Source organism: Solanum verrucosum, unplaced genomic scaffold (genome assembly GCF_900185275.1).
Source record: "Solanum verrucosum unplaced genomic scaffold, falcon-dt-bn FXZP01000261.1, whole genome shotgun sequence".
Lineage (NCBI taxonomy): Eukaryota > Viridiplantae > Streptophyta > Magnoliopsida > Solanales > Solanaceae > Solanum > Solanum verrucosum.
In genome coordinates, this window is record NW_026019969.1 from 15,367,691 (window position 1) to 15,391,160 (window position 23,470).

A 23,470-nucleotide genomic window follows, 5' to 3' on the forward strand; every position below is an offset into this window, starting at 1 on the left:
GTGCTAATGATCAACAACAATAACATACCAATGAAATTGCACAAATTGACTTATGAAATCACACAAATGATGTCAATGTACTAATGATCAACATAAAAATAATAAGTATGATCCGAACAAAATGAGTAGATATAGAAAGTTTCATATAGTCTAGTACAGGACTTGTATGATATTGTGAGTATAATTTTTATATTCTCTCGATTCTTTCCTCCTATGATTCGACGTAGTTATCGGCGTATTTCTCAAATTTGGACCTCTTTGAAATATGTTTGATGCCAAAAATGTCAGGCAACACTTCGATTTCGAGATGATCTTAACTTAACTTTGAGAAAAATAGTAGTTAATGCTTAAAACTGTCATTTGGGATGTGAGAAGGACTGTTTACACGAAATATTAAAGTGATAAAAAATAAATTGCAATCAACATCATAATTTGATTATATCTTGATTTTTGTATGAATATTTCAAAAATTTATGAAATATTTGAAATGTCTCATCAAGAGAATATAGTACATTTATTTAAATAGATGAGAAATAAAAACATGTCTTCCTATTAGATTACGATGCCTACAAATATATTTAAAATTAGTGGAGTCAATAATTTTTAACTAATTAGTTATGAATGTTAAATTACTGGAAAATATCCAGAGTGACATAACCTTGTAGAATTCGATCAATTTGGGTATAGAATAACACCAAATTGTCGCACGTGGGTGGTCTTAGCTAGCAACCACCGACCAACCTCGTCATCACCACCACCATGTACTACCCTACCCCCACCCCCACCCCCACCACCCCATTCTCTTCTTTCTTCTTCACAATCTAACTTCCCCAAAACCCAAGAAAGATTCTTGATTTTTCCGCCATGGAAACCAGTGAAGACCCAAACAAGCTTTCTTCTACTCTTGCCGACCCAACCACACAACCCCTTCTCTCCAAACCCTACCCTGTTGATGATTCTATAGCACCCCATCACTACCCTGGACAATCTTCTTTAGACCCAGATGATCAAACTCAGTTCCTTCAGATCTCTTACAATTTTGGGCCTCGACCCTTAAAGGACCTTCCTTTTCTTGTCCTTTTTGTTCTTCTTGTTCTTTGCACTTTTGGTTTTGGTATCTTTGCTTCTGTTCATAGAAATCCTCATCACTCTCAAATTTCATCTTTTACCTACAATTTCACCTCATCTTCTTGTAGTCTTGAGAGTTCTACCTTTGAGAGTTCTAGTGACTTTTTTTCACTTTACTCATCTGATTCTAGTTTCTTGAAGAGTTTGATATGGACCCTTGTAGTTACTTTAATTCTAAGCATACCCTTTATGCTTTTTGTGCTTTTCTTGCTCAAGCGCTATACAAAGCAGATAGTTTATGCTTCACTTCCCTTTTTTGTAATTGTCCCTGTTTTTCTTGACATCTACTGGTTTGTTGCTTGTACTGTGAACTCCAAATGTAGTGAGGATTTCCCTTTGGCTTATAGAATTCTGGTGGTTGTTTTCGTGTTGTTGTTAATTGGGCTACTTGTTTGGATTTTCGTAGCGAATTGGCATAGGATTGAGTTGACTATTAAGATTATTGGGGTTGCTTCTTCTGCCCTTTCAAGTAATTTGGGATTGTTTGGAGTGCTTCCATCATTGACTTTGGGGCTGTTAGCTTATTATGCACCCATTGTTGTTTTCTTGGTGTTTGCTAGGCTTAATGGAGAAGTGGTACCCAAGGAAAAACATGGGGGGTATTATTGTGTATGGAAACAGGATAGCTGGGTTCCTGCTTATTATACATTTGCAATCCTAACAATGCTTTGGTCTGCCACAGCAATGATTGAGGCACATGTTTATGTCATAAGTGGAACAATTGCACAATGGTACTTCTCCAAGGATGAATCAGGTCCCAAAAGGTCTATGAGAAGTGCTTTGAGGTGAGTTCCTAATCTTTAACATTGATTGTGTAGTGCCTATAAATATGAGTTTATTCTTTTGCAGTTAATTATCCATGCAAATGATAGCAGAAAAGTAAAAGTTGTAGAGAGCACCTTATATGTCCTTCATGCATGCAATGGCTGTTTTTCTGTTATGCTGTCTACATCTCAACTGATCCTATGTTATGATTCTGGAATTCTGAGGGATGCTTGTAGTATGCGTGGAATTCATTGTTGACCCTTGCACTATTGGCAGTTATACTCCCTTTTTTGGTCAATAAGCGAGATATTATAGCATAATATTAGTTAGCACCATTCCTTTTTGCCAAGTTATGTGCCTTTGGCATAGGAATAAAGCCTCAATAGCTAATGACAGTTGTCGGTTGTGTTGCATTGACTAGATGGTCCTAAACTCACTGGAACTCAACCATTCAACTTGTTCATGCTCTCAATCTTTACTCAGTTATCTGTATGATTTAGTACCAAATAATGCACCACAAGGGGAAAAAAAAGAAGAATATAGGAAAAACATGTCCCCTAAGGCATTGATTCAGGGGCAAAGTTAGTACCACGTTGGATGTGTTGTATGTGCACATCACTAGTTCAAATCATGCTAGCAAGCCATGTCTGGTATTTAAGCGGAGAAAGGGTCCACCAAGTGGATTTCTTGATTATCAAAAAAGATACTACAACTACTCTTCCCCAGTGTAGTAAATCTAATTTGAAATCTCTCGGTTTAATTGTGTTAGAATTATAGATTATTTTTTCTGTAATTAAACCATGTGAAAGAAGAGTTAAGAGAGAGAGAGAGACAGTGAGGAAGAAGCATACGACAGGGATTGACATTGAGCCCCTACTTGTTTACCCTAGTTATAGATAAGTTAATCAACACAATTCATGATGAGGTCATGTTGTGTATACTATTTGCTAACATTAATTGACTAAATCGACGAAAGTGTCGATCAAAATCTTGAACAATAGAGAAGCACTCTGTAGGAATTTTAGAATAAGTAAAAGTAGAATGAATATATGAAATTTCAAAAATTAAGTCAGCAAAAGAAGAGTGAAGTTGAGGTGGATAAGACAGAATGACAGATTGTGGTGCCTAAATGAATGAGGTGGATAAGACAGAATGACCAAGGTGTTATGTGATAGAAGGATGCCTACCAAAATGAATGTAAGCTATAAGACAATCAATGTTGTACGAGTATTGCGGATATGCGAATTCTAGGATGGATGTGTCTCCATACAAGATTAGACAAGATTAATAGACCACATTCGCCAAAAGGTGCTCATAGTATACATTGAGGATAAAATGAGAGATCTCTTGAGATGGTTTGGTCATGTCTTACGCCGACCAGGCGACCACCATATGCACACTTAGGTGTGAAACCATGGTCCATGGTAAATGAAGGTGTTAAAGGGGGGGGGGGGGGGTTACGCCTAAAATTACATGGAAGGCAGTTGTCCTGTAAGACCTACAATCCTATAAAATCTATGCAGATTTACAAAAGATAGGGCACAGCAGATGGAAAAGATCTATATAGGCAATACCAATTAATTGGGAACATGTCCTAGTCATGTTAGTACGTTTACTTTAGGTCTATGGATTTCATTAATCTCATTAACCTTTTCTACCCTGTTAGTGATATATTTTTAGTTTTATTTTGTATAATGTTGTCTTGGATTAATTTAGATGGAGAAACATGGTCAATAAGGATTCTTACATCCAAACTCAACTTGTTTGGACTAAGGATGTCATTGTTATTATTTCCTTTCAATGATGAAATCCTTGCTTTACGTTCTTGTTTCAGCTTCATGATTAGCTGCCTGGATCTATAACAAATTTTCTGTTCTTCCTCTGGAGTTTCTGTATGCTATAATCCTCTTAAAATAATATCAGATGTTGTAATGCTTGATGTATTATTCTTTTGTGAAATTCTGCAGAAATGCATTTGGTCCATCCTCAGGCACAGTATGTTTCTCTGGGTTACTGATTGCTGTGGTTCGTATTGTTCGTTCCATGGTTGATAATGCAAAACAAGAAGATTCTGGAATTGTGAACCTTATTTTGCGATTTTGTGCCAATACCTTGCTGTCAGCGGTTGAGTTTGTGAATAAATTCACCATAAACTTTGCTGCTATAACTGGTGAAGCATACTGCACTTCTGCTAAGATGACATATGAACTTCTAAAGCGCAATCTTCTCTCTCCAGTGTTTGTGGAGACTGTCTCCACTCGCTTACTGGCTGGAATAATCTTTGTTCTCTCAACATTATATGCAATATTGGTGAGTCGCTCTGGATGTTGATCAATTATCTTTTTTCAGAACTTCCTATCAGGTTCCTTGAATTTGAGAATCTATTCCGCTCAATTATTCTTAAATCTATAGCAAGTGCATGAGTTCATTCTTAAAGATTTGGAGTGACGTAGCTCTAGATGATCATTAAGAATATCAAGATTTGGTCTCAATGATACTAGGACTCTCCTTCCATATCAGTGAATGGGAGTTATCAATTTTATAAAGCTCTGACATAGTTGAACTGCCCACAAAAATCTCAAGAAGTGAAGAGACATATCTTTTATGCTTTTTTCCTTCTTTTCAGAATATACTTTTTCAGTTATATTTATTTCTTAAGCTATATGGTTAAATACATCCATTGTCTGCCTTTATAAAAAATACCTTCAATTATTTGCTTCCAGGTTTTTCTTGTGGTAAGAGCTGCTAGTGATCTTGATGTCGAATCATACTTTATTGCTGTTCTGGCATGGCTGCTGCTGATGGTGGTTCTTGGTTTCTTCGTCTTTGTTTTGGATAACGTCATAGACACAGTATATGTTTGTTATGCGATTGATAGAGACAGAGGAGAGGTATGTAAACAGGAGGTTCATGATGTTTATGTGCACCTTCCTATCAGTAGGAGTCATAGTTCTGCCTCTTACGGTGCCAGAAGTCCCCTTCTTGTATAACGACTTCAATGTGTTGTTCTGTCTGTAATTCTTTTTCTCCTTTTCGGTTTCGGTTTCCCTTTGTAATTGCCGGATCGGCCTGTTAGGCAGGTTGTGCAGTGAGGTAAATTTATTCTGTATAACAGTGTTTTTCCAATAAAAATGAAAATATTTGCTAACTGTGCCATGATCTCTATAGTTAGGGAATAAGTAGTCTTGAGAGTTGACATTACTGAATCAGTTATATCTATTTAGTTTTTATTTCCCAAAAGAACTTCCTATGGTTTCTATTCTTATTCTTCGATTTTTCTATTATCTGTTGTTTTTAACCTTTTGCTTAGGTTATTTTATTAAGTATTTGTTATTGCTACTGTTCTTTTTCCCATCATTTTCAGCATTTACTTCTTCACTACTGTATTCCTTTTCATATTATTTTTATATGTGGTCACTTGAGCCGAGGGTCCTTCAGAAACAATCTCTCCACCTTCACGAGGTAGGGTAAGGCTGCGTACAGAGACCCCACTTGTAGGACTACAGTGGGTATGTTGTTGTTGAACCCTCTATGTTTTTTCTCTTGTAAATGATTATAGAGGACAGCTAGTGTCTGCTTAATTACATATGCTAGAAACAATTAGAACTTCTGCTGGACCATAACAACACTACATTTGGTCCATGGAGTAAGACACTTTGCAAATTTGAGATCCTCTGTATGATCTGTGAATTATGATGCTGATAGTTTTGTTTCAGCATCCTATGTTGGAAAATCTTTGGGGTACAAATTTTGGCAGATAGTTGTTGTATGATCCCAAAGGATAAAGAAATAGGAAGTCAAGTTTGCAGGGTAATTGCTGTCGCAGCCAGATTGTCAAAACTACAAAGAAGAAAAAACTATAAGGGTGACAATGCAGATTGGGTATATCATGCAATCACACATGTGGTAAGTCTTAGCTATTGTCATGCAATCATACATGTGGTCTCAATTATGCTATACAGTGTCTTGCTGTATCATCGTTTGATTGTTCGATATGTTTCCATGTTTGTACTCATTTATTGTGTCTACAAGGGACCATGTTAGGAAATAAGTTTTGTCCAAAAAATCTCTGAGGAGCAACTAATGCATGATTGGAAACTCAATGGAAAATGGGCCCGTTTTTCTGCTTTCTCCTCTTAAATACCAAGCTCTTACTATGATGCAGAGTTCGAACTTTGTGACATGGCATCAAACTTGTTCTTCTATCCTTCTTTGCTTAAATACTAGGCTTTAAGTTCGAGGTAGATTCAAACTCGTGGCGTGAGCCCAACTTGAAGGTCATCTTTTATAATCTGTGAATTTTGATGCTGACAGTTGTTTCAGCATTCTATGTTGGAAAATATATTTGGATACAAATTTTGTTGGCTAGTTGTTGTATGATCGCAAAGGATAATAGAAAGTCAAGTTTGCAGAGCAATTGCCATCACAGCCAAAACTACCAAGAAGAAAAAACCAGAGGTCTACTGCAGATTGTTTATATCATGCAATCATATTTGTGGTGATAATTTTTTTGCAAATCACCAAAAATTCAGACACCATACAATTAATGGCCTCTATCTACAACATTAAGGGAAAATTATGCTCTACCACTTGAGTACATCCATTAGGAAGATCCACAATAGTTTATTTTTCATCTATAGCCACAATCCTCTTTGTCACATTACAATCAAGAAATCAGGATAGGAAGTTCCATTGAACAACCATTTTCTCCTAACATGTTCTAAACTACAGTTAGGTTGTAAGTGTATATTCTCCTACATCCAACATAGTCAGAGGTAGATTCATAATTAGGTTCTGGATTCTAGGACAACGACGACAGGTATATATTTAGTGAATTTCTTAACACATACTCCCTCCGTTTCAAAAAGAGTGGTCTGGTTTGACTTGACACGGAGTTTAAGAAATTAAAGAAGACTTTTGAATCTTGTGGTCCTAAATTAAAGTTATGTCAAATGTACAAAATTTCCCTTAATCTTGTGGTCTTAAACATGCTACATGGAAAGCAAAAAGTAAAATGTTACCAAAAAAGGAAATAGGTCATTCTTTTTTAAACTGACTAAAAAGGAAAGGAGGTAATTCTTTGTGAAACGGAGGGAGTACATAATTTGAGCTAAAGTTACTGGGTTGTGCTGAATTCATATATTAAAGCCCACTTCCATCCCCCTGGCCATAGTTACCATGAGAATACAATAGAAAATGAAAGTACCTAGAAATTTGGTGGAACAAAAACTCTTAGTAGGGAGCGTTTCCTTCTCTAGTAGGTTTTATGTTGAGAATTTTGATTAATTGGATCAGTGAATTTTGAACACCGAATGGATAAAACAATGGGAAAAAGGAGGTATTGGGATAGAGAAGTATAGTCAAAGCACATGGTACAATTGTGGGCTGATAGGATTTTAGTGCACAAAGAACATAGGGCCAAGTTGATAATATGACATGTCTCCTCATCTACATCCAAATCTTTACTTACTCTGATGGGCTCTCTTAGATTTTAGTGTTTGTAATTCTCTAATATTTCTCTGATTCTTCCATATCTTGTTGTAACTCATGGAATTGCCATTCCATACAGTGTCTTGCCGCATTAATTGATGACATGAATATTATAATAATGAGGTTATTTACTACATTCTTAGACAATCTTGTGGGTAAACTCAACCTTTGGGATTTACATCTTCGAAATCAGGAACTCATTTCTATATGAATCATTCTTATTGAAAAATGCATAAATACCCGCTTTTTGGGATCACCGTTTAAGTCATACTCGCAGTGCGTAAAAGTATGTAAGTTTGGCTTGCCTAGTGCGGGTTACCTCACCTATGTGGTTTGCGAGTTATTGCATAGGAGTGGGGGTTTTACCCTGTGCGCACCCAAAGGGTAGCGGTTGCGGGTTTCCCTTGTCATAAAAAAAAAAGAAAGTATGTAAGTTTGCCTACTTCAGAACTTCTTCATATATGTTGTGTCTACCGAAGTTAATCATTTTTATCTGAAGTTCAAGCACATACGCCAGAACTTTAACCATTTGTGGTTGAATTCAATCATTTTTGTATTTAGTTTATGCACATATAGCTAAAGTTTAGCCACTTTTGCCAAAAGTTCAAGCAGATATGTTTGAACTTCAGTCATATATAACTTCAAATGTTTGTTTGAAGTCATTCTGAAGTCATTGTTTTCAACAAAATAAGTACATATTAAATAACGATATCCAAAATAAAGTACCAATGAAATTTTTACAAGGTAAATGTAATTCATTCTTTATTTTTCTTCTTCTTTAGAGATCTTCAAAGAAATGATTTCTTTTATTTACATGTAGAGATGGATAAGAGGGTGCGACCAATCCTTTTTTCAACTTTGCTTTCACGCCAAGACTTTTTAGAAATGCAGAGAAAAAAAGAGAAATGAGATGTGCTTGTGCTATCCTAAAAATGGACCACATATTTTTATTTTTATTCTTGGCAGTTAAAATAAAGGGTATTTCTGAGATTAAATAAGCTTTATAGCCATGCCAAAAAAGTTCATTTTATTCCCGGTTAATTCTACTTCAAAAAACCTGAAATGATATGAGTCTACTTGTAAGCGATAGAATAGTCAAAGTACGTATAATATAGTTTGAATATTATCGCTAGAAAAGAAAAAGATTATCTTATCAATTATTACGTCTCAACCTAAACTAATCAGGGTCGGCTCTATTAATGTTTTCATATGTGTTTTGCTTTTACTTCTTCAAAAATTCAGTAATGTGCACTCAAGGATGTGTTTGGTGGTCAAAAATAGTTAAGACCAAGGTTTAAATTCAAATAACGATAGAAGACTATAGGTAGTTTATTACATTTAATTTGTCTAATATTTACGATATAATTGAATTGTATACGTAGTTTAAAAACATGTATATTGAATGGATCATATAACAAAATTATTGTGAATCAATTCGTAAGGAATAAACAATAAACAAGGAGTAATTGAACAATAAGAATTAAGACTAAAAGTACAATTATCCTGAGCTTTGATGTGTTTGACTGACAACGTCATTCAAAAATATGATTTTGAATATTTAAACTGTTAAAGCTTAATAACTTTGAGTATTAGAACTTGTGGTGTAATGCTTGTGAATGAATAAAATTCAGATGCCCTCCAACCAGAAGGTAAGACATTATTGATAGCTAGTTATAGAAAACATGATTCCCAAATCATTCTCGCATAAAACCATTTGATCTGTCGTTTTTGTCATGTGTCTTTTTTGCCTATCTATTAAGCCTAAATTTTACCCTATACATATAAAATTTGTAAGACAAAATTACCCAATACTTATATTCTAGTAGAGGTACTCAACAAATTAATTGAGATAAGATACACAAAAAAATAAAATAATTGAGACATTACCATTATTGGGGGAAAAATTCGACTGATGTGGCATTCAGTGTCCATTTTTTTTTATGATAATGATGCTAACCACAAGCATTATTATAATTTTCCTTAATATGTCCTCAACCCACTAATTATTCTTATAAATTAATTAATAGTTTAAAAGGACCTACATGCGCTTAACATTCTTTGAGAAATAACCCATTTTCCAATAGGGCAACAGCTTCCAAGACAAAGCAGAAATCCCAATGGAGGCTAATTTGGTCATTTAATCACAAAATTCCATAGATCTAATAAACTTGTAATATTACCCATAATCTAATGGCATTTGATTAACCAAATCCTATTTAAAAAACCCCTCTACTCAACCTTTTTTCCCCAATTCTATTTTCCACCTTTCTTCGCTTACAAGAAAATATAACATCAAATTTTCTCTCTAATTTACTTGCATCCTTCACCATGGCTATGGCTTTTAAGATGGTATACATTTTGTCAATAAGCAAATAAATATATATATCTTCTCATTTTTACTTCAATTTGAATAGTACTATATGCATTTATTAATAATCGTAACATAGTCATTAGGGTAGTCGATTTTTTAACTTGTTTGAGACTGAGATGATGATTATTTAATTGACAGGCGACGACGGGCATGTGGGTGACTGATGAATGCAAGAATTCATACATGGATATGAAATGGAAGAAAAATCATAGGTATATAGTTTACAAAATTGATGAGAAATCAAGATTGGTGACAGTAGACAAAGTTGGTGGACCTGCTGAAAATTATGAAGATTTGGCTGCAGCTCTTCCTAAAGATGATTGTCGATATGCTGTGTTTGATTTTGATTTTGTTACTGTTGATAATTGCAGAAAGAGCAAGATCTTCTTCATTGCCTGGTTTGTATATATTCTCTACTACTTTCTTTTTAATCCGCAATCATTCTAGGTGATAATGGACGAGTTGAGTCAAATTTGAATGAACTAGTTAGTATAACACAATTCATCTAAGTCATAATTCAATCTGCTCAACTTGACACAACTTTATCGATCAAGTTACACTATTTTGACCCAATAGTTTGAAAGTTCTATTTAAACTTAGATGGATGGGATGAATTACCGAAAACAAATGAATTTTGTCACCTTTTTTCTTCACTCATTCAAAGTTTTTCGAACTATGAATAAATCGTCTTTAAGTTTAAATTCTAGATTCGATCATACTTAAATTTGTTAGAATTTTTGTAAAACAGGTCACCAACAGAATCAAGAATTAGAGCAAAAATATTGTATGCAACATCAAAAGCAGGTCTGAGAAGAGTGCTAGATGGAATTAGCTATGAACTTCAAGCAACTGATCCAACTGAGATGGGAATGGATGTGATCAAGGACAGAGCAAAATGATTTATTTTATTTTACTTTTAATTAGCAAACAAATTAAAGTACTGTGTTTTTTGTTTGCCATCTTTTTCTAAACTTTGTTTTTAATATAATAATAATGACTCCACTTAGAGGGCAAAGATGCTTTCTTTCTTTCCTTCTTAGTGGTACTATTGTGACCTTTTTTTTGTAAGATCTACTAAAGTATGGTTGATCCAACCTTCTAATTTGTGATAAGTATCATGTCATTTTCTACTAATTTATTAACTACAAAGTGTTTCTACTAATTATGAGTTTTCTATAACTTTTATCTAGTGTTCATACATAGAGTTTAAAGATATCTTCAATTTACTTTAGATACTTTTAAGGGTAAAGCAATCAAAGACTATTTTAAAGTGTTCAATTTTACCTTTTTCCTTTTCGGTAAAGGTCTGCGTACATCATGCTATTTTCAAACTTTATAAATTACACCTGTGTATTGTTGTTGTAGAATTGTTTAGTTATTTGATTAGATTGATGACTTGGACACTTTACATATATATATGTAACAAATCTATTAATCCAGATTTACATTGCATTTGATCCTTTTATTCCTTTTATTTACTTTCATATAACTTTTCAGTATTTGGTTTGATTAGCTTCAGAGTTCAAATTCAAGATCTTTAATTAAGTTCGATGGCATCTCATCCATTGTATTGCATCGGATGGTTAAAAATTGGACACTTTTAGCAACTTTTATTTTTGTAAAAGAAAAAGCAACTTTCTTTACCAATCTGTTAGAGCAGTATAGAATAAAGTGGGAATAGATGTTTACCAAACGGATCCAATGAGGAGACAACCACATCTTCCTTTCATTCATCTTTGCCTGGCATCTATTAGCCTGGCGGCAACTGTGTTTTTTTGGAAATAACATTTGTCTTTACTTGCTAAATATTTTTGGAAGTCTCTTACGTATATTATTATTTTAAAGTTTAACTAATTTAAATTTACGTTGAAATTTCTTACTTCAAAGAATAAAATGTTTTTATTGAAAGTGACTTCATAGCTTAAACTCGAATTCGACAAGGTTAGTTAAGTCATGATCCAACTTGTCAACTTGAACTTTATTCGGGTCAAAACATGTGTGTGTAGCGTAGTTAGGTCAAATATGCTCAATTCAAGATTAATTCTCAAGTAGCTTTTTAATTATTACAGTCAGATCATAATTTTATTGCCTTGTCTACTTTATTTTAATTTGTTTAATGAGAAATTTGAGCTACTTATTTTATTACATCTAGTATAGATCCTCAAATTAAATAAGAGAGTCAACTTATTCATTACAACCACGTACTCTTTGCATCAAAATTTTGGGTAGGTAGTAATTATCTCGTGAAATTAATTGAGGTGTATAAAGTAAATCAAACATTACAATTAAAAAATCGAGAGTGGAAAATAGAAATATCAAAGAAAGGAACAAGAATAGTCAGGTTATGCACAATCTAATCTAAACACCACAATTTGAAATAAAAATATGAGGGAGGTGGAGTGTTGCACTTTTAAAAAGTAAAAAACAATGTGGATCCACGCCCTGACTAGTGATCTGAGTATCCTCAGTTGACCTTGGTTAAATAATGTTAAAGAAAGGGAATTATTTTGTGTTCAACAAACTTATGATTATACGTAACGAAAAATACCTCTTTTAATGTTTCGTCTTTTAGTAAAAAAAAATTCAAACTATTGCACACAAAATATGGTAATGAAATGTTTTGGCCTTGAGATATATACTTTGTCTGTAAAATCTTACTAACGATGATTAATGTATATAAATGTGTTTCTTTTGGTTTACCTTGATCTACTTTGCTAAGTTTTCGTTTTATCGTATGCTTTATTTATTTACTAGAGGTCTAGAAGCATATAACTTACTAGTTTCTCAATTATTACGTAGTTATTATTGGGTCCATGCATTTATTTATGAAAAGGAATATCTTTATTTGATACAAGAAATGTAATTATTGTAAGTAGCATCAACATCTGCGTATAATTGTACTATACATCATCATATATTGTATAAATTAGAAAATGATTGTTTATAAACTGACTGCTGAACTAACTCCATCAATTAAAAATGGGTACACTTCAAACATCATGTGCCCTAGTGCAACCATCTACATAGATAATGATGCCAAACACCAAATGTCAAAATGAGTAATTATAAACAAAAAAAATGAAAAAATGGCAGATTAATAAGATAAAATGATTAATTTGATTCATAATCCCACAAATTTTGCTAGCAGGTGATAATTAGCTACCTTTGAAGGGTAATTTTTCTCCACTAGTTAACTAATATTGAGTAGGAAAAGTGGACAAAAGTGTAAATTCATAATTGTGCATTAAGGTTCAAATTATTGTTGCTGCTTGAACACGTATAGTTTAATCAGATAATTTTGATTTAGTGCATAGGGTGTGGTATGGACGTCAACCAGTAACTCTTATTTCTCGTATTTAAATCTTTAGCAAAGGTAAAAATACTAGGTAATCTATTCTCATATATTCAAATAACTAATACCTATATATGTTGGTGGAAAATAGGAGATATCTGTATAATTAGTCAAGGTGTGCAAGCTGATCCAAACACTAATAATACAAAATAGTAATTTGAGGTTGAAATAATAGTTTCACTCACAAAACGTCATCTTTTTCCAAGTGGAATCAATAAACACTTTTCACAATTTCAACTCCAAACAGATACATTTTTCAACATCAATCATATAATGTCTAAAATTTGGCTATGGCCTATGGGCATCGCAAAGCAAAATATGGTCTTTCATAGAAGTAATAGAAGTTCTTTCTATAACTACAAACGGACCAGGCCATGATAGTCCTTCCCATGTCTCTCTCGTTTAGACTTTGGGCCTCATAACAAGTTTTGGGCTACTCCTGTAAAGCCCATTACGTTACCTATCAAATTGGGCCTACATTGCACATCCTCAAAGCTTTTCCCTGGCACGATGAATATAATGTTCTTTAATGGAAAAATAGTATAAAATAGCAAAATATTAATTAAAATTAAATGTTACAACCACAGTTTCATTTAATTCTAATCCGTAGAAAACACTTTGCCATTCACCTCTCTCCCCATATTTCTTGCACGCCACTCTCGTGATCTCGCTCGCCAGTCTCTCTCTCGCCTCTCTCACTTTATACAAACACAAATGTATAAATTATGTTTGTTTTAGTAAAAATGAGAGAAAACTGTATATATACATATCTTTTTATTCGCCTCTCTCCTCAGATATCTCGCTCGCCACTCTCCTGATCTCGTTCGACACTCTCTCTCTCTCGCCTCTCTCACTTAATACAAACAAAAAATATATAAATTATGTTTGTGTTTGTAAAAAACGAGAGAAAATTAGACATATACATATCTTTTCGTTTGCCTCGCTCCTAAAATATTTTGCTTGCCACTTTCCTGATCTCGCTTGCCACTCTCTCACTTTATACTAACACAAATGTATAAATTGTGTTTGTGTTTGTATAAAGTGAAAGAAAACTGTATATACAAATAAAAATACATATCTTTCATCCTATACACTTATAATTATACAATACAAATCTTCCCCTGTCCAGTTCTCTTTTGTCTTTCTCTCTTTCTCGCTTTATAGAAACACAAATTATACAAAAAAAAATACTTTCTTATTTATATACATATTCCAAATATATACTTATACAATTGATTATTTTATATAAGTATACTAAAATATACATATTAATAGTCATAGCAAACATAAAGTTGATATGGAGCACAATTATGCAAACTATAACTATAGCATACAAATATGATTTTATGTTTGTTAAACCTAAAATTTACTCTCCTTTAATTAGCCAATTTGAGTATAAGTAAAATTGAGAAAAGAACACTTCGTACCTATTTTAGGAAACTATTTACAAGTGGTTACTCCTTATTTTCATACTCCATTTTTAACTATTAATTCATATTTACTGCTTGATATCATCAAAATATATATAATATGATGGTATCAAAATTTGATAAATATACTACCCAATCACACCTAATGATAATATCAAAGTATATAAATACTCCCTTTGTCTCTAATTATTTGTCAATTTTTCCTTTTATAGTTGTCCCTAATTACTTGTCCATTTTGACAAATCAAGAAAAAACATTTTTTTTTTACCTATTATATCCTCAAATAAATGACTAATTACTTTGAAAAATGCAGAACTTTCCATCCACTTCATAATTAATAGGAGTAAAATGATAAACTTACTATGTCATTAATTAATTTCTTAATAGGTGTGCCAATTCAAAAGTGGACAAGTAATTAAGAACAGAGGGATTATAACCGAGTATATACATTTCATCAAAAGTAATAATTAGGTGAAGGTTTTGTTAGAAAGGGTTGAATGATGACATGTCCGCCACGAAATAAAAGGCCGACAGCGAATATCTACCGTCGCTACTGGCCAGTCAATTATGAGTACATGTTATCGCTGATATTTGTAGATTTAAATCTTTTTTCTTCTTACTTTTTTTCTGATGCTTTATTCTTTTCATTTTATTCTCTGTCTCCATTTTCATATTTTGCTTTTTTTTTTGGTAATTATGTTCTTCTTTTTCTTATTCACTGAGCTTTATAAAGAAAAAAATATGAAATTTATTGAAACTTGAGAGTTGGGCTCGTTTGGTGTGAGGTATAGTAACAAATAGTCCCGGGATTAAATTATAGTACCGCTTATTTTGTTGTTTGGTTGGCAAGTTCGGGATAACTTATCCCGGGATTAATAATTAGTACCGGGATAAGTTATCCCTCTCCTTGGGTGGTATAGTAATCCCGGGATAACTTATCCCGGGATAAAATAGGTAAATGATAGAAATGTCTCTTTCAACCCTTTTGTTATATCACTTTTTACATTAATGAAGGGCATTTTTGTAAACAAATAAATTGTTCTTAAAATTTATTATTTTGAATACAACAAACCAAACACTCAATAAAAAATAATCCCAACACAACTTATCCCATCATAACTAATCCCAACATAACTTATCTCAACATAATTTATCCCATCATAACTCATTTTCAAACCAAACGACCCCTTATACTATTATAGGTAAAGATAAACTTTGTTGTAGCATTATAATCTAACTTCTAAATGGGGTTTACTCAGTGAGTCATTACATACAATATTATCTTTATTTTCTCATTTTATGGAAAATAAAAATCTAACAAACAAATTAAAATCGAAAAAAAGTAGTACGTACTAATAAATAAAGTTTAGAAAAGGATTGAGTTGGTGTAGAAATTTAGCAATTAAAGGAAGAGAGACCTCGTGAATCGCGGTGAAATTCACAAGGTTGTCATTTTATTGTATTGTTAGTTGATTCATCATATATTTATGAATTGGGGCCCTCAGTTTATTGTGCATGCCTTTATGCTTCAAATAGGCTTAACACGTGCCATCCTCTATGTATTCTATACCTAACTTATGTTTCTATTTAGTCACGCAACTATCAACGCAAATATCGTTGGACCGTATAAAGATTAAATATAACTTTTATCATGTAGCTATACCTCTAAAATTTGAAATTTCATAATATGAATTAATTTTTAGATATGATGGAGAGGTATAGAGATATATCGAAGAAATATTGGAGAGTGATAACTGGATATTATATGATGTATTGTTTGCTTACTCAATAGGGATGGAAATGGGATGGATTGAGCTTAATCCGTAAAGTTTTTAATCCGCCCCGCCCAACATAATATTTTTTTTAAATTTTCAACCTGCCTCACTCCGCCTTGCATAGACCCGCTCTACTTCAACCCGCCCCACAAAAAATTTTTAATATTTTTTTTCTAGTTAAGTTTGATATAAAAAATAAATTCATTTTTCATTAAGTTGTATTTATTTAATATGATAGCGACTTGAAATTTTATTTTTTAGAGGTCAATTGGAAAACATGTAAGAAATTGAATTATTTTTTATTGAACCATTTTCATTTACTATCTTGAATATTTTAGTTACTTTAAACAAATTATCATAATAAATAATGTTTTATCACTCTTATAATATGTAAAAAATTAATTAAATTTAAACCCACATAAAATCACAATACCCGCCACCCGCCCCACCCCACCCCACATAAATTTTTAAAAAATCCACTTCAACTTGCCCGTATTCCACCCGCGCCTCACTATCTTAAACCCGCCCTGCATAGCCTTAAACCCCCCCTCCCTCCACCCCACTCCACATCCGCTCCGCTCCATTGCCTTCCCTGCTACTCAAAACATAATCATAGAGAGAAAGATTTGAAGATAGCAAATTAAGATAGAAGATTAATAGTTAGGCCGATGTTGTTTCGCTTTCCTTACATATTAGGCTCATAGTCTGGCACCCACACTTGTTCTTCATTTAGTCATAGTAGTATTAACAATTTTTACGTAGTTTCAATCTTACGATTTATGTTGCTATCATTACTGTTTTGTGTTATTGTTATAGTATGACTTTGTTGTTGTTAATGTTTTCTGTGTATGCTAGTTATGTGATGCTTGTTTAGTACATGTTTCATATCTTCTTTTTTTTAATATTTTTTTATATGTATTTATGTTGGATTTTTTTCAAAACAACATCTCTATTTTAATTTCTATGTAAATAAGAAAACGATTTATATACACCCTATGCTCTTCAAATCTCATAATGTGAAATATTTTGTTCATATTATAATGGTTATAATTTATGTAACGTTAAATCTTTCATTTTCGTCACGACCGAACAAGTGGAGGCCAATTTTTGATAATCGTCCAAATTTAGAAATTGAGGATCACAATCCATGTTACTCCTATTTTTAATTTATAATTCTAATATTAGATGTGGTGCTGGTGCTACGTCGACAATTTTAATTTCATAATAATTCCGATATGGTACACTATTTACCATTTTTTATAGTAAAACTTATTTGTGGATGCCAATTGTTGTCCTGTTGTAGCATTATTGCAATCATAATAATTAGAACAATACTGGTCCACCTTCACTTCTTATCATCTACAAACGGAAAAAGACACAGAGAGAAATCATCAATTCTCCTGTTTCCTCCTTAATTTGGCTAATCAAATCATATTTTCCTTCATCAAACATTTTAAGTAAACCAAATTCAATTAAGAGTATCGTAAAAGATACAATTTTACACATCGCAATTATTAAGTATGTTTTATTGACTACATTTTTAAAATTAATTAAAATGTTATATCAAGTAGAATCGTCATGTTAAGGCGTGATGTGTTGACTAGACTTCTAAGCTGATCAAATTTAAACCCCATTAATGAAAATGAGCTTCTATATTTTATTTATTTATGTTCGAACTAAAAATCAAAACGATTTATTATACTTAAAGTTGCATAATATTTGATACCTTTATTCCACTTTTTCCGCATAAATTGGGGTCCGAGACATAAGCTAATCTCGTCAACAAGTCCCCAACTTTCTTAGCGACAAAATCATATCTAAAATTCCTTATACATTTATTTAAAAAGTAAAATAAAATAAATAACTACCCTAACCTTAATATTTTATTCAGATACCATCAATGAATATGATGTAGTAAATAGGATTGTTTCTTTCTTAATTAAAGATTTCGGGGGCTAGTTGGATATGAATTTTTTTTTTCTTTTTTGGACTGCTTTCCTGTGAACAAGGCCCTATGTGACGCGAATTTGAAATAGTCAAGCTCTATTATAAATACTAAACATTATAGGAAAACAAAAAAAGAACGGAAATATTTTATTGAGATTAAAAAATTATGAATAACGGTACTAAAAGGACAATAATCCCTTCTATAACACACCAACTTTAATTGTCAGTAATCAACACTTCAACACTTTACTCTCTTTTCAAACCCTACTCACTCTGTTTTCCTCTCATGGCTTCGCTTCTTCTTCTAACACTCTTCCTCTGCTTCACCTTCACTGCAATACCCTTTTTCTCGCCGGTTTCAGCTGAACCGGAAGCTAAAACTTACATATTCCGAGTCGACAGCTTCTCTAAACCGGCGGTTTTCCCCACCCATTACCACTGGTACAGCTCTGAGTTCACTGAACCGGTGAACATCCTCCATGTTTATGACAATGTTTTTCATGGATTTTCAGCTTCGCTGAGTCCTTCTCAAGCTGCTTCAGTACTTCAACATCCTTCAATTCTTGCGACTTTTGAGGATCGTCGGAGGCAACTTCATACTACAAGGTCACCGCAGTTTCTCGGCTTAAGAAACCAGAAGGGATTATGGTCGGAATCGGATTATGGTTCTGATGTTATTGTTGGGGTTCTTGATACTGGTATTTGGCCGGAGCGTCGGAGTTTTTCCGATCTGAATCTGGGTCCTGTTCCTACACGTTGGAAAGGGGTTTGCGAAACGGGAGCTAAGTTTACTTCTGGGAATTGCAATCGGAAGATTATCGGTGCTCGATTTTTCTCTAAAGGTCATGAAGCTGCCCCTGGATTTGGTCCAATTGGTGGTGGAATCAATGATACCGTTGAGTTCCGATCACCCAGAGACGCTGATGGTCATGGCACCCATACGGCTTCTACAGCTGCTGGGAGGCATGCTTTTCGAGCTAGCATGTCTGGTTATGCATCGGGTATTGCTAAAGGTGTTGCCCCAAAAGCTCGATTAGCTGTTTATAAAGTTTGCTGGAAGAATTCTGGTTGCTTTGATTCCGATATCCTTGCGGCGTTTGATGCTGCTGTTTCCGATGGGGTCGATGTCATTTCCATCTCAATTGGAGGTGGTGATGGAATCTCTTCACCTTACTATCTCGATCCAATTGCTATCGGAGCTTATGGTGCTGTTGCTAGGGGTGTATTTGTGTCTTCATCAGCTGGAAATGATGGACCTAATGGAATGTCAGTCACTAACTTGGCACCGTGGCTGACTACTGTTGGAGCTGGCACAATTGATAGGAATTTCCCCGCAGAGGTAATTCTCGGTGACGGAAGGAAGCTTTCCGGTGTATCATTATACGCCGGAAAGCCACTTAATGGGAAAATGTATTCCATAGTGTACCCTGGGAAATCAGGTGTGCTCTCTGCTTCACTCTGTATGGAAAATTCACTTGATCCTCATTTAGTTAGAGGTAAGATAGTGATCTGTGATCGCGGTAGCAATCCTCGCGTTGCTAAAGGATTAGTTGTCAGTAAAGCTGGTGGTGTTGGAATGATCCTCACAAATGGAGTATCAAATGGTGAAGGTCTTGTTGGTGATGCTCATATGATACCAACTTGTGCTGTTGGTGCTAATGAAGGTGATGCAATTAAAGCATATATATCGAAGAATCCAACTGCAGCTGCAACAATCAATTTCCATGGAACTATAATTGGAGTGAAACCGGCTCCAGTTGTCGCATCATTTTCCGGTAGAGGACCCAATGGTCTCAATCCAGAAATCCTAAAACCGGACCTTATAGCACCTGGGGTTAACATTTTAGCTGCATGGACTGATGCTGTTGGTCCAACTGGCTTAGATTTGGATCATCGAAAAGCAGAGTTCAATATACTTTCAGGCACTTCAATGGCTTGTCCTCATGTAAGTGGTGCAGCAGCATTGCTCAAATCTGCTCACCCTGATTGGAGTCCAGCAGCAATACGATCTGCAATGATGACCACAGCTAACCTCGTCGACAACAGGCTGCTACCAATGACCGATGAAGCCACCGGAAAACCAGCTACACCATACGATTACGGTGCAGGACACTTAAATCTTGATCTTGCATTAGACCCCGGGCTAGTATACGATCTAGCAAACCAAGACTACGTAAGCTTCTTGTGCGCAATAGAATACGGCCCCAAGACAATTCAAGTGATCACTAAATCACCTGTGAATTGTCCGATGAGGAAACCATTGCCGGAGAATTTGAACTATCCATCAATAGCAGCACTGTTTTCAACCGCAACAAAAGGGGTATCAAGCAAGACATTCTTCAGAACAGTGACGAACGTAGGCGACGCAAATACAGTGTACAGAGTGAAAATTGAGGCACCGAAAGGGGTGACCGTGAGTGTAAAGCCGGAGAAATTGGGATTCTCGGAGAAGATAAGGAAATTGAGTTACTATGTAACTATCACAGTGGACAGTAAGAACCTGGTGTTGAATGATTCGGGTGCAGTTTTCGGGTCACTTTCTTGGGTTGATGGAAAGCATGTGGTTCGGAGCCCCATAGTGGTAACCCAAATGAGTCCATTGTAAATAGTAAACTAATCTTGATCCTGTTTGTTTAATCAAGATTTATGGGTGATAATTATGGACAGATGTGCTATTCACAGTCGCAGAGCACATTAAACAAGTAGATTCTACACTTTTTAGAGTGGTTTTAAGTTTTTAACCTTAGTTTATTTTGGCTTTAGGGGTTAGAAAAAGCCTAGAACCCAGGGTCAAAATATGGGGTTTTGTTTTTAATTTTTTAATTTATGTTTTTGTGTTTAATTTTTGTTTGTTTTCTTCTCTGTTAAGTGAACAATAGTGGTTTCTTTTGACTTTAGTTTTTGCTTTCCAATTGGCAAAATATATAAACAATTTAAGCTTTAATGAAAGATCAAATTCATTATTATGACATGGTCAACCTACACCTTTTAAATAAATTTTTTAAGGTAACGGTAAATGGTATTATGACTTTCTTGGTAAACACACTCAATGAGGTCAAGTGGTGAAAAAAATCCATTCACTCTACGAACTAAAACCTAAAAGACGAACAATTGTACAAATGTTAATGTAAAAATAAAAGGTAGTGGTTGGGTGAATTTTCTTTTTCTTATAGATAAATTTAAAGCCAAAAAAAATTAAAGAATTGGTTGAAATAATGTCTCACTTGTGCCATAAATTAAAGTGGGACAAAAAAAGTGGACTAAGAATAGGAAAAATGAAACATGTGGACCTCCCTTAATTACTTTAATGATAGACATTTTAGCCCCAGCTCAATTATTTGTTTCCCTGTATCTTGAAATAATATAATGGATATATATATAGGTGAAGAACGAATCTTGCACCTTTAAAAGATACACTAGATAACAAACTTTAGCATAATGTTGTAGTAACATTCATTTGAGAGGAACACTTTGTGATTTACTGTTATTATAGAGGAAAACTATACATCTAACAATTCACTTTTCTAAATTATGTCAGTCGAGGATCTTTGGAAAACAATTTTGCTATTCTAGGAGGTAAGAATAAATTTGTGTATATTATACCTTTCTCGGATTTTTGCTTATCATTTACACTTGGTTTGTTGTTGTTGACTGTGTTTTTGGGTAATGCTAATTCAAGAAAGAGTTTGTTAATTAATTAATGAGATAAATGGTGTTTTGGAGTATTAATAGATGATTCATGACCTTGTACCCAAAAAAATTATATGATTTAAGCTGTCGACTCGACTTTAATTATGATGCAAACTTTACTTATTTCTATGGTTAAAACTCTCAACTCGTATTTAACACTTGCCTTTCTTCCTCAGTAACATGATTCAAAGTAGATTGATTAGTTCATCTAATTTTTGTTGTAATTAATTGCTCATATTTCTTAAGTTTGTAAAAAATAAAATTTACAGCTTAAAATCTACAAAAACAAAGTAATTATCAGAAAGGAGAAATGGTCAAACTTGCTTCTCTGCTATGGTCATTAATGCCTTTTCACACACCAGTAATAGCTAGACCCCTTAAGAAAAAACATATCAAAACATATCGAGAAAATGATATTGCAGTACATACCTAAACCATAAAAAGGAAATCAAGAAACAATTTATAATATTTGATGCTAAAATATCACACACTCTCCTACTTCTCATGCTCTATTTCAATAATTAACTATAGACACTTCAAAACAACCCAAAAAAAATAAACAAATAATTTTACATTGAAGTGAATTAGCCAAGAAGGTGCAATTACTTTATAGTGGGTAGAGTTTAATTAACTAATGAAGTTGACAAAGAATTTAGTTGGTTCAAGTGTTCCCTAGCTGGATTACCAACATTTTAGGGCAATAGGAAACTATTGAATTAAATGATACTTATTGCATTTCTTCTTGTAATAAGATTGATCTTTTTTCCTTATTTTGTAATGTAGGGTGAAATTTTATAGGACAACTGTAATTTCACAATTGTGAAGTTTTTCTTGGAGTAATTTTATATGATACTTGGTAAAATTGAATGGCTTTTTGATTATATAAAATAGTTCAATGGCTAGTGTATATATATAACAACATTTGTGCAAGAAAACATAGTTGAGTGATTATTCATTAAATTAATTAAGCTTCTCTAATTTAAGCTTTTCAGGAGTTTATTCAAAAATACAACTTTTCAAGAGTAATATTATAGAGTTTAATACAAATTACAGTTTCGTTCAGAAAATTACAATTTATTTCAATTTTTTACTTTTTCATTAATTTAAGTAAAATATTATCTCTATGTGAATTGTAATATTTGAACATCGGAGTTCTAAAATTTAGAAGTCAGTAATCGTTTTATAATTTTACACATTTGTTACTTTTATTCATAAAATTTGTTATAATTATTTTTAGTTAATATGGAGCGCGCAGCACGGCGAGTAATAAGAGAAATAGTAGTAAATTAAACAACTACCAATTCATCATTCCTATAATAACCACAGTTTAGGCGTGTAAAATGGGCATGAGTTTTTTTTTTTTGAAAAAAAAATATATTCTTTAGTTACTTAAAAGTATAAAAAGATAAAGTGAATAAACAAGGAGGAATTCCTTTCAATTGAAGCTAAAGGTAAAGTACAAAATGGTGCCACATTCATTAATAGGAAGGATTTTATTTGGCTCATACTTCATCTTCTCTGG

The 23,470-nt window shown here is 33.4% G+C and overlaps 3 protein-coding genes across 3 annotated transcripts; all 3 read left to right on the top strand.

Moving 5' to 3' along the window:
* The first annotated feature begins 667 nt into the window (after positions 1-667).
* On the top strand, positions 668-5,039 carry LOC125815233 (uncharacterized). The gene is made up of 3 exons (XM_049494664.1): positions 668-1,913; positions 3,861-4,203; positions 4,617-5,039. The coding sequence occupies exons 1-3, from the start codon at positions 865-867 to the stop codon at positions 4,881-4,883; spliced, it is 1,659 nt and encodes a 552-aa protein (XP_049350621.1). The 5' UTR covers positions 668-864; the 3' UTR covers positions 4,884-5,039.
* A 4,564-nt stretch (positions 5,040-9,603) lies between these two features.
* LOC125815255 (actin-depolymerizing factor 5-like) lies at positions 9,604-10,916 on the top strand. The gene is made up of 3 exons (XM_049494689.1): positions 9,604-9,732; positions 9,893-10,152; positions 10,503-10,916. Exons 1-3 carry the CDS (start codon positions 9,712-9,714, stop codon positions 10,651-10,653), a joined length of 432 nt encoding a protein of 143 aa, XP_049350646.1. The 5' UTR covers positions 9,604-9,711; the 3' UTR covers positions 10,654-10,916.
* Positions 10,917-18,514: 7,598 nt separating this feature from the next.
* Positions 18,515-21,221, top strand: LOC125815229 (subtilisin-like protease SBT1.6). Its single transcript, XM_049494659.1, has one exon. The coding sequence runs from the start codon at positions 18,545-18,547 to the stop codon at positions 20,861-20,863; it is 2,319 nt and encodes a 772-aa protein (XP_049350616.1). The 5' UTR covers positions 18,515-18,544; the 3' UTR covers positions 20,864-21,221.
* Positions 21,222-23,470: the final 2,249 nt, after the last annotated feature.